Source organism: Myotis myotis, unplaced genomic scaffold (assembly GCF_014108235.1).
Source record: "Myotis myotis isolate mMyoMyo1 unplaced genomic scaffold, mMyoMyo1.p scaffold_m19_p_13, whole genome shotgun sequence".
NCBI classification, from domain to species: Eukaryota; Metazoa; Chordata; class Mammalia; order Chiroptera; family Vespertilionidae; genus Myotis; species Myotis myotis.
Window position 1 is genome coordinate 49,126,497 of NW_023416317.1, and position 12,208 is coordinate 49,138,704.

General features: G+C 47.8%; 1 protein-coding gene across 3 annotated transcripts in view; it reads right to left on the reverse strand.

The window, feature by feature from the left end:
• LARS2 (leucyl-tRNA synthetase 2, mitochondrial) overlaps nucleotides 1-12,208 on the reverse strand; it is a 101,436-nt gene that overhangs the window by 36,161 nt on the left and 53,067 nt on the right. For all 3 annotated transcript variants that reach the window (XM_036333090.1, XM_036333087.1, XM_036333088.1), the window contains 3 exons: nucleotides 8,507-8,614; nucleotides 6,968-7,127; nucleotides 2,013-2,117 (listed from right to left, as the gene is read on the reverse strand). In XM_036333090.1, the coding sequence (XP_036188983.1) occupies nucleotides 2,013-2,117; nucleotides 6,968-7,127; nucleotides 8,507-8,614 (373 nt within the window). The remainder of the gene's footprint in view (nucleotides 1-2,012; nucleotides 2,118-6,967; nucleotides 7,128-8,506; nucleotides 8,615-12,208) is intronic.

Consider the following 12,208-nt stretch of genomic DNA (forward strand, 5'->3'; position numbering starts at 1 on the left):
CGGCCTCTCCGAGCCCTGGCCTACGAGGGTGAATTCATGTTTGGGAGACTCGCTCACAAGCTCCGTGGTGAGATGGAAGCTCCGTGGCTCCTGTTCCCAATGAGATTATTGACAGCACCTCCTAAAGCAAATGAACGTTCACACTGGACCTGAAAGCTCCTGGCGGGTGAGGACACACGGCGAGCAATGACGTGCTTGTGGTCAAGAAGGGAAGCGTCATTATCCCACGTGTGCGGGCTGGAGCGGCTGGAGCAAGGCTCGCGTGCAGGTGCTGTGCCAGGGAATGTATCTGACCACGGGAAGAATGCGCCGGGCCGGGGTGCTGGCCATGGTGCTGGCCACGTGGGCTCAGGACACGGCACTGTTTGTGAAATGCTGGTGAGACGGCAAAATTACCGCGTCATCTCTTGTTGGATTTCTGTTTCAGTTCTTGGAGGGCACGAGGCAATAACTCAGAAAATGTTAGTTATGTAACTGTGGGAAATCAAGACAACACAGGAGAAATGATTTTCCCAACAGACCTAAAATATCAGATGTTTTTTTCTTTCAGACACTCAATTTATGTGAGTACTTTGACTCAAAATACAAAAGAAAAAAAAAAAAAGCCATGCAGCAAGCGCTGCCGTTATTGTTTATCGTGGCCAGTTGTCTTAATGAATTTTACTAATGATAAAACTCATAAAAGGAGGAGATATTTCCTTTAACACGTTTTCTAGGCTTCAGCTGTCAGAAGAGAATGCCCTGAACAGCTTAATAGCTGTGTTCTGTGTGGGTGTTTCTTCAAGTCACTTTGTCAGAAAGGAATCTGAGAACTGTGCGGAAAAACATGATTTGATAAGAAATGCTATTTTCTCTGTGTGCCAGGAAACAGTGTGAAATAGCTTTCTCTGCAGGGTCTGGCACTCCGGAGACCAGCCGAACTACAATAGGGACGTGGAAAGAGGCGTGAGGGCAGACCTCGGGTGGACTGTCTGAGGCCGTGTCCTTGGTTCCTTCCAAGACTTCCTGTTGGATGCGATCGTTTAGAACGCTCATGGCTCGGCCACTGTGGCTCAGTGGTTGGGTGTCAACCCCTGAACCAAAAAGTCACTGGTTTGATTCCTAGTCAGGGCACATGCCCGGGTTGCAGGCTCGATCCCGCAGGGGGCATGTAGGAGGCAGCCGATTGATCCCTGTTTCTCTCTCATCGATGTTTCTATCCCTCCCTCTCCCTTCTTTTCTTTTTAAATAACCAATCAAAACATAATAAAAAAAATAGAATGCTTGCGATGAGTAAGGCTGCCAAGGATACCCAACTTACCATTCTAAATATGCCTTCCATTGTGCTGCTGTTTCATGATCCTTTTCTTGAATGGCTCAAGCTCCCCTCTCCTCAAAGCCCTCACCAAAACCCCAGCCCGCGTGGATGGTTTGTGTGTGGAACCCCATCTCGGAAGCTGCCATGGGTTCTGAGACCTGAGATGGGATTTTCGCCTGAGCTGTTCTGTTCCCTACATTGTAGGTACATGTCTCACCAACTAGCTCTGCTGGCAAGATCCTCGGGCCAGACATCTTTGATTTTTCTCAATAGCAACTAGCAAGGTGCGATATACCTGATGTTTTCAAAATGTAGTTCTTAAATAAGGGTGATTAAATGAAGGGGGGGGCATTCACTTCTACAAAGAGGCAAAACGGATTATGGCACCAACAGTCAGCTCTTCCATTTGACGGCAACAGGTTAGAATTTTAAATCTTTATCGTTGAAAGTATTACATATGTCCCCTCCCCCCGCCCCCCCCCCCTCCCCCGCTTCCATGGACCCCTTCTAGCCTGCCCTTGCCCCCACCCCACCAGGCCTTCACCACACTATTGTCTGTGTCCATGGGTTATGCATATATGCATACAAGTTCTCCGGTTAATCACTTCCCACCCACCCATCCTCTCCCATCTTCCCTCTGGGATTTGACAGTCTCAATATTTTTACTTTAAGCCTGATAATACATGACCCCAACTACATTTTAATAGTTACTTACCTATTTTTGAATCCAGAGAGCCCTCAAATTCAGCGTCGGCCACGATGACGACAGGGACCTCCTGCTGGGTGAGCATGTTCACAGCGGTCACAGGCGTGAGGCAATCTGAAAATGAGGGTGGAGAACTGTGGGTACAGTCAGAGGGCGGCCTGCAGCTCAGGGGAGATAGGCGAGAAAAACATCCCTGTTTTGTGCTAATTGTCCAAGAATTTCTTCTTTGAAGGCTTTAATGGATAATTCACACCAGCGGGAATCAAAAGACTAAACAAATACATGAAAATGTTCATCCATGCTCATAACCAAAGAAGTGAAAATGGCATTTTTACTTTCCACATGGAGGAGAAAAGATGCTCCCATCACCCCCCTTTTCCTTTTGAAAAACACCTCAGTATACTGCTGAGTGAGCAACACAGAAATCTACCTGTGGTAAAGCTAGGAGGCGTCTGGAATTCCAAACCATCGCGTGTGAAGACGGAGTGGGCCAGAGAGCAGAGAATGACTGAGTAGAGAGAGTTCCAGACGCACAAAGACAGACGTTTCTTCCTACATTCCCCTCGTTAGGAGATGCAGGAGGACGTGTTCCAGCAACATGAAGGGGTCAGTCACGAAAAGGACAGACCTGGGATCCAGGAAACAGCGGATCCCAAGAAGGTAAGAGGTAGGTTATTTGCAGAACAAAGGCAGAGGGAGGTCCTAGAGGACAGGGTGCAGCAGAGGCCTGGAGGGCGACCAGTCAGCCTCTTCAGGGTAGAGGGGGAACCAATACAGATTGGAACATGCAGAAAACTGTACCGAGAGGAGTTTTAAAGAGCTTCTGGGAGGGTGTGGGAAGCCTTAGAAATTCAAAGAACACAAAGCAAATGAATAAAATGAGAACATAGTGAACTTCAGGAAAAACAGAAAGTTATATAAAAAGGAAAATGTAATCATAGTATCCTTGGCTCAGCTGCGAAGATATTCATGTGGTCGTTATCAAGCCCTTCATTTGAAACTATCTGTCTTAATGGAAGCTGGTTACAACGGCTGCAGCAGGGCGACAAGCCACACACACACCGACCTTCACTGCATACACATGGGACTGGAAACACGAATAAAGACCCAAAGGAAGAAGGGGCGAGAGGAGGAACTCAAGTAGTGAGTTCACTTGAGCTTCTTTATTAAATGGTTGGATTTTTTTTCATCTTCTACATAAAAATTCTGTTACGACAGTTTTTCAATGACAAAAACAACTGGTCTTTAAACTTAAATGTCAGCAGATATGCAAGGATCACACAGCAGTAACCTGCATGCGTGCCACTCCTGGTCAAAATCTGTTTCTTCAAAAGAACAAAACTCAAGTCTGAAGTTCTTGATCAGGTCTAGTTTTCCCATATTTTCTCCTCAATCCTGTGCCAGTGGCGTGAAGCAGGAAGGCAAGGAAATCATGGAGAGACCCAAAGCAACTGAGGTGCGGCCCACGGCAGATAGGCAGGTAGGTGACGCTGACACTAGTGATTACAGGGGGAACATTCCGGGCAAAAGGGCGCCCTCTGCTTAGGGCAGGTCCTTCACTCCCTCATGCTTCCAGTGTCCAGCAGAGCAGGGGGTGCCCGTGCAGGGATCCCCAGGGGCAGTCTGTGGAGGCGGGGTCTGTGGCCACTAGTGTGACCAGGGCTTCCTCTCCGAGGCCCTGGCCGTGCACATCAGCACAGCAAAGCTTCCGAGAGGTCCAGGGCAAAGGAGCCTGGTGACTTCGTTTATTGCAGGGTGTGTGGGCACAGCAGCTCTCCCCTCCCTGCCACCTCCCGGAAGCTAGCAGAGACAGTTTGGTTAAAGAACAAACCAACCTCATGCTGCCACTGTGGAGGGAGGAGTTAGACAATAGTGAGCAATTAATTATTCAATGTTCTGGGGCTCTGCGTCAATAACAACCCTTGAGGGAGACCTCATTTACCCTCTTGGCAAAAGCATGCGTTGTGCAGGCCGCTGGTGACTCAGAGCTGGAATGTGTGATTCCGAAGCCCCGGGGTCTGAATAATTTAATATTAGGAATGTGGGGAAAGCGCCCAGAAGCCAGGACAGCTTCTAGAACGCTGCCCGTAGTTCCCTCTTGATGCTTTTTAAAAAAACTTATCTTTATTGTTGAAAGTATTACAGATGTCCCTTTTTCCCCACTGACCCCCTCTGACCCTACTCCCGCCCCCCCCCTTCACTGTACTATTGTCTGTCCATGGGTTATGCATATCTGCATACAAGTTCTCTGGTTCATCTCTATCCACACACACCCCCGAAATATGTCCGTCTGAGGTATGATGCTTTTCATGGTTCCTAGTTCCCATTAAGTCAGGGCTCATGTAACATGACTCAGTCAGAGGTGGTCAGCAAACTCGACTGCAAGGACTCTACAGGGAGGGACCTCACTTTTTTGCCTTCTTAAAGGAATCTGTGCCAAACAGCCCAGTTAGTCAATAATCAATAACATCAGCAACCCAATTCAGAAATCAGAAAGCTGTGTCTGACTTTGCCACCTTCCAGGAGTTCCCAGAGCTGTTCTGCCCCCCGCCCCCATGCTGATGACCACTGTTACTGGGTCTTCACCTGCTCTTAGCGGATGGGGAAGCTGGTACTGCTGCCTCCACTCTGCCAGCCCAGCGCCACCCTGTCCAGGTGTGTCACCCCCTTCCTCAGAGCCAGTCACAACCGTGAGCTGCCATGACTTTCAGTGGTCGCCTTGCTAGCACTCAGAACCCGCAAAACCTGACATCCAAGGAAAAACCGAGCCGCCTGGCAACCGGAGCCAGTTGGTGATGGCAAATGGCAATGTTCAGGTTTAAGGTGTAGCCTCAAAGGCCAAGGGAGGCCTAGAGCCATATTCACACGGTCATTTGAATTCACCTTTTGGGAAAATTGCATCCTTCTCCAAGCAATTTGGCCTTAAGTGACGAACGCCACAGCAGATGCAAATTAACCTAGGGACTTTGAATAAACTGATATCTGCATAAAGAATAATTCCACTCTGAAAATGAGAATTGGAAAATTCAGAGCCAAGTGCAATGTTCCAGTTGGAATTATTTCAGGGATTATTAGAAAGAGGGGGGAACGAAGCTAACGAGTCATCCGGTGCCAAAATGAAACAATCGGACGCTCTGATTCCCAAATGATCACAAATACGCTGCTCTCTGCATTTGCTACTATAACTTCTTCCACATGAAAATGTTTTCAATGTATGTAGCGCTCTTCACGCCGGGATTCCTTCTCTGGTAACTTGCCAGCTCACGGATCCCCTATTAATATCACCTCCTTTAAATCTGTGTCCCCAAATAAACCAGAAGAAAACAAATCTAAGGGCTAGATGTTTACACTGTTCAGTTTTTCAATATTAGGTATTATTCAACCACCATGGCCCCGAGGAACCTCCAAATGCTCTAGAAGTAAAATTATGAGTTTTCTTTTGAAAGTGAACAGTTGAAAGGGTCCCAATTTTTTTGAATAGAAAAATAAAAGAGAGATAGGGACATTGGACTTTATGAGCACACATTGAAATTTCAACTCAAGAGAGTCATTTCTCAATTTCAATATAAAACAGCAAAAGAGATGAGATCGAGTTATCTGTGTCTTGCGCCAGCGTGGACTACACACGCATCTGGCCGCCTCCACTGTGACCCCTGTGAATGGTCATCTCTGTGTCCCCGAGTGCCTGGCGTGTGGCGGGCTCTCGGTCAGTGGTCCCTGCCTTGCACCCTGGCTCTAAGGCTGTACGTAAACGATCAGGAAATCTGAGCTGGGATGACACTGTCTGTCCTTCCAACCTGATGTCAGGAAGTCTTTCATTCTGGTTACCTAAAGAAGAGCAATTAAAATATAAAAGCTTTGTATCACCGTCCAAAACATTTTAGTTAAATAAGTCAAATAGATCCCAGTGATTGACTGTGTGTTGCAGTTGCTACTCTAGAAATATTTTTACAGAAATATTTACATTTCTCCAGAGACCTCCTTCGGATCCATCCCTCCGCCGGCCAGGATCCATCTCCCCTTCCTCTGGGAAGAGCCCCTGAGTTTGTTTTGCAGCCCCCGCCTTCCTCACTGCGTGGTCTTGGTGGTTTATCAGGGAAGGTCCCTGGCCTTCCCTTGGCCACGAAAAAGGCCAGGGACCCCAGTGATACTGACCAGACATCTTTCCCTGCAGAAGGAGTCCTGAACTACGTGCCTCAAGCCCTGAGGGCGAGGGTGAGGGCCAGAAGATTCCCGCAGTTCAAGAGACAGAACTAATTCCTGCTGCACAAGCTCCCAGGGCTGCCGGTCCAAGTCCTCTTCCAGACTGGTTCTCCAGGGGTTCCTCCGGCCAGCAAGCTCCCCACAGCCTCCAGGAGGCTCCCCTCTCCCTCTGTGTTAGCCAGAGGCGGCTGCTGGCGGCAGCCACGGGCCCCAACGCAGTGGCACTCCCCAAATCCTCACTGACCAAGCATATTCACTATGCCAACTCCAGATCCACTCGGTCCCGTCACTCAAGAGCTCTGCTGAGCAGGACGCTGCTCATCTGCTCAGATGACTATGTGAATCTGTTAAAGTAATAAAATTAAGTTGTTGAAAATGTTGCCTCCAGTTCTGTGGCTTCCTTCCTGTCCCTGTGCGTACGGTTTTATTTGATGACGGAATTATTAACGAAGCAGAAGATTCTATTCCTATCAGAAAAGAGCTGTAGATCCAGGTTCTATTTAAAGGGAATGCGTTGAGCTTCCCGACAGAAACTCAAGAAGCACACAATCTAGCAACTCAAAGTGAGGCCAGGGGGGCAACGTCACATGTTCAAAATGCTTCTGTAATCCCCATGCCTTAAAATAAAAAACTAAGAAGTCAGGCCGAGGTGAAGACAAATCCCACACGATGACATGTGAAAGACAGTGAACTTTGAAACGCCGTGAGGCATGATATAAGACATGATCCTCCTCCGTCTTAGCCTCAACTTGTCAACTCACCTCTGCCAGGGACCAGTGCCTTCCGCAAGGCTTCCTTTAGAGGGCTGTGCCCGTGTAAGAGCCTGTGGCCGGGAGTGACAGCAACGTGGGACGTGCCATAAATGGCCTCGGGGGTGGCCGTGTAGGCGGTCAGCTTCTCTCCTGTGACTTGCCCGTCCACCTGCCAGGGGGAGAGCAGAGTAGTCATTCCCTTCTTAATCCTCCCTCTGGACTACTGTGCTCCCCAACCTCATCCCCTTCTCCCCACCCCTTCAACCGCAAATAGTGGGGCCAGCTTCTGGCCACAGCCCCAGGGACGGGGGGTCAGAGATAGACCCGGCAGGGGCAGAGGAGGGCGGAAGAGGAGGATCACAGCTCCTCCTTCAGAAGCCCTGCCTGGTGCCCACCAGCAGGCCCACTTGGGCCCGGATTGAAGGTGATCAGAGCATGCTCAGAGAGATGCCGTCACAGCTGGAAATTTCACCACTTGCTTGGAAAAGCAGTGGAAGGAAACGCCCATGTCAGGGTGTGATTTTCAAAGTTTTTAAAGCACACACCCTCTGTCTGATGGGGGCTCCCAGGTCTGAGGCCCGAGTAAGCTGGTCACGTGGGTGAGGACATGGCACGGGAATGGTGAGCTCAGTGACAGGCAGCAGGTGCTCAGTGGACACCAGCCAGGGCTGTCAGGAGGAAGGAGCCTGCAAAGGTGGGTCAACTCTGTCTCCCGGCTGCTGCCCCCTCTAAGGTTTTGATTGGGACTGAGGTGAGGGAAGGGTTTGGAGCTAAATGAAGTGGGCACACAGGTCTTGATGGAGGAGGCGACATCAGAAGGATAAAAAAGAACACTCAGCCAGGAAATGGCAACAGAACAACTTTCCAGCCAGCAGAGACACAGAGGACAGTTCGAGGGGACCTTCCAGGGCAGGTGGCCTTCGGCAGTGACCTTCAGCAGGTCCCCTCTTGTGGACCCTGCGGAAGCCCAGACCCGAACAGCTTCACGTCTGTGTGGTACATGCGTTCGTTAGCCGCGGCTCCCTGTTTTGGGACATGAACCCCCTCGAGGATACAGTGAGAGCTGTGGACCGGCTGCTTAGGAAGTGCCCACACACACATTCTGCACTTAATTTCAGGGAGTTCATGGACCCAACAGAACACCCTCTAGATCTGTGCTGTCCAACGTGGTAGCCAGAGCTACGTGCAGCCGCGAGCACTTGAAATGTAGGTGCTTACAGGACAACAGCAGGATTCGAAGACTTTGTACTGAAACGGGAGTGTTAACAATAGTTAAACACTTCATACTTTTTAAAAATTGCTCACATCTTGAAACAGTAACATTCTGAATAGAATGGGTTGAATAGAACATGCTATTGAAATTAATTTCACCTGTTTCTTTGCACTGTGAAGGTTGTGGCTACAGGGAAATTTGAAATTATGTGTGGGACTCGCACTCTTTCCGCTGGACACGCTGCCGTGGAGCCCCAGGTGCTGGGCTGGTCAAGGGGTTGCAACAGAGCAGAGGGCCTGGCCAGCACTGACTGCTGGGAAGGCTCCGCCGCTCACCTTTAAGGTGAAGTCCAGGTGGCAGCCCACACAGTCCCCGATCCAGTGGGCCTGCATGCCTTTGATTCCATACCACTCCGGGAGGTCTGCCAACGCGTCCCGCATGGCCTGTAGGGATGAGAGAGAACGGAGAGCGAGATGCACAGGTTCGGGAAAGTGAATGATTCGGGGCTTGCTGAGGAAGGACTGGGGGAAAGTGGAGGACATGGGGGGAGGCTCAGGAATTAGGCCTCTTCTTGTTCGTCTGCCAATCAGAGGGGCCCAACAGAGGTGAGAAGCAGAGGCGCTTGCTCATCAGGACTCAGTTTCATGTGATGGGTCTGGCCAATGCCTCTATTCATTGGGGGCCTGGGCACATGCAAAGCAGGATGTGCCAGAGCCCCTGACATGAAGGTTAAATATAGTGACTCCTCCTTATCCCTGGGGGATGCGATCCAAGACCCCAGTAGATGCCTGAAACCGCAGATGGTGCAGAACCCAATATATACTATGGTTTTTCCTATGTGTACATTCCTATGATAAAGTTTAGTTAATAAATCAGCATAGTAAGAGACTAACAACAATAACTAATATTAAAATAGAACAATTTTAACAATAAAAGTTGTATGAATGTGGGCCTCTCTGGTAACTGAGTCGGCTAAGTGACTAGCGGGCAGGTAGCGTATACAGCGTTGGACAAAAGGGATGATTCACATCCTGGGCGGGATGGGGAGTGACTGAGCAAGATTTCCTCGTGCTACTCAGGACAACGAACAATTTAAAACCTATGACAGCTTACCATTTGCTGTCACAGGTTTTTAATTGCTCGTTGTCCTGAGTAGCACGAGGAAATCTTGCTCAGTTATGCTAAGTGAAATAAGCCAGTCAGTGAAAGATAAATACCACATGATCTCACTCATTTGTGGAATATAAAGAACATTATAAACTGTTGAACAAAAATAGATTGAGGCAAAGAAACATCGAACAGACTGTCAAACTACAGCGGGAAGGTAGGGGAGGGTTGGGGGGAATAAGAGATCAACTGAAGGACTTGTATGTATGCATATAAGCACAACCAACAGACACAAGACACTGGAGGGGAGAGGGAGAGTGCAGGGTGGGGGATGGGGGGTGGGGGGTGGGTAGGGGAGGCCAAGGGGAGGTCAATGGGGGGGGGGGCGGGAAGGAGACATATGTACTACTATTTGTAATACCTTAAATAATAAAATAAAATAAAAATAAAACCTGTAACAGCCCCTGACGCCTCTCTGTCTCCTGCATTGCTGAGCCTTGCTGATAAGCCCTCTGGGAGAGTTTTCCTCTAGGTTGCATTGTCTAGGCTGGGAGACTTCTTATGGAGGTGCTTTGCTTAAAATATTCAGATCTCAGAGAGGACAAAAGATTGAACTAGAATAAAATGGGAATATTTTGATATGCTAATTATGGGAGAGAGAAAAACCCTCCTGCTTAATGCCTTACCAAATTTATGAAATTTTTTTAAAAATGAAAGCAATTTAAAAAGAAACGAAATGAAATCAACATCTTGAGAATAACCCAGCAAGCCCTTTTTAGTCCCCACTGAGAAATGAGCATTATTCAGGGCTGGTTTTTGATGAACACCTGCTCTGAGCAGCCTCTCCCTCATCCCGGGGCTGGCCCTGCTCCACCAGAACAAGAGGGTGGTGAGTATTCACAGCCCTACAGTTGTTTGGTCTAAAGACCTGATTTTATTTGTTTGTCTGATTTAAGTTTTCGTTGAGATGACAGCCTGCCTCCCTCTTTTGGTGTTGCAATTACAGTGGTAGTACACGGGATTCAGCTCCTTTCATGCCCTTACATTTGGCAAACACTTGGCAGCGACTCCCTCCCCCACCCTGGCCAACCTGGAATTATGGAAATCTTACTGGTTCACAGAATCCAAACACCTTGGGAGAGAGCAGGTTTTGAGACTCTTTTTTAAAGGGCTATAGAGTAAATGCCTTTTCAGGTAACATGGAGGGAACCCAGCATGTGAGAGCCGAAAGCTGAGCTATGCTGGGAGATGGCCTGTGCTCTCTCCGAGCCCCCTCCATCAACTGCCAGAGCTTGGGCACAACCTGGAAGCCATTCGTTTATGTAGCTCCCTCATTTAACAGATGAAAAAGGGCTCACTCAACCAAGTCAATGGCAGCCTAATATCATGAGTGATCTAAGTCTTCAGATCAGATACTCTGTGCTCAGTTTCCTGGTCTCTTTAGGTAAATTAAACAAAAGATAACATCTTCCACATGTAAAACCTAGAAATTAATTATATAAGTGGGCTTCTCGTTCCGTGTTTTACAAATAATTCCTGCATTTACTGCTCACCTGAAGCCACATTGTTGTGGTTATTGTTGAGCATTTAGAGAAATCCCATGGCTTACAAAAAGGCCTCACAATCACTTAGCTGCGATGGGTCTGCAAACACGGCCCCTGCGGCCCTGTACGTACCATGTGGATGAGGATGCTGTAAGGAGTTGAACTGAACTGCCTATTAACGAGGCTGACTTATGAGCCCATGTTTAAGAACAGGAAGTAGAAGGAGACAGGCTGAAGCCCGCATCTAATCAAAAGAGGCTTTCGTACACAAAATCTAATCAGGAAGAAGAAGGAGGAAGGTTAAAGTGAAAAGCTGAGGATAAAAAGAGGATTAGATAGAACCTGGCCAATCAGACCCTTTTTTTTTTATTATTAAATATATTTTATTGATTTTTTACAGAGAGGAAGGGAGAGGGATAGAGAGTTAGAAACATCAATGAGAGAGAAACATCAATCAGCGGCCTCTTGCACACCCCCTACTGGGGATGTGCCTGCAACCAAGGTACATGCCCTTGACCGGAATCGAACCTGGGACCCTTCAGTCCCCAGGCCAGCGCTCTATCCAGTGAGCCAAACCAGCTAGGGCCAGACTCTTTCTTCAAAGACACTGAAATAAGGCCAGAAATAAGTCCTTACTTCCCTAGGGAAGACCGTGTGTGCGCTAATGCATTAACCACCACGTGCAACGGGACCACAAGTGAGGATTCTAGAAGTGGTTTTTAAAACAAGATACATTTCAGGAGACCTTGGATGAACAAATGCAAGCAAAATGAGAAATCCAAACCTTTTAAAACCATTAGCTTAGATTTATTAGCTCCCACGGGAGGGGGAGAGGCTGCAAAGCCAGGACCTGGAGAGCTGGGCATAGATTTGAGACAGCATGAAAGAGACAAGATGAAATGGGGAGACGTAATTAAAGCGGGTACTTTTTAAAAGCTTAACACTTAGCCTCCTTCTGAATCAGTGTGGTTTGATTAGCAATTAATTTTGTATTACAATCTGTATGTTTTTTCTAAAACTTTTTCTTGTTGCCAAGGTTTCTTTATTCTTCTTTAAAAAATCATTTCAGTGCATTCACTCTAAAAGCACAGTGTATATTTGAGTTCTAATAAAGGAAAATCAATTCCGAAAGCAGTAAGATGTTTAACAATCTAGAATATCCTCTTTAGAATATGCTAGAGGAATAAATCTTCTCTCATCCTAGCCTCATTCCCCTGCAGGAAGTTAGGCACAAAGATTTATCCATTAAAAATCTCATCTGGCGGGATGTTTACCTCCCTCTGACAGCCCTGTGCTAACTTCTCTTCTGAAATGTTTTATGTATGTCTAGCGAAATCCATTTGTTGTGACTCTCAGTGCAAAAGATTTATTTACAAATACAGTTCG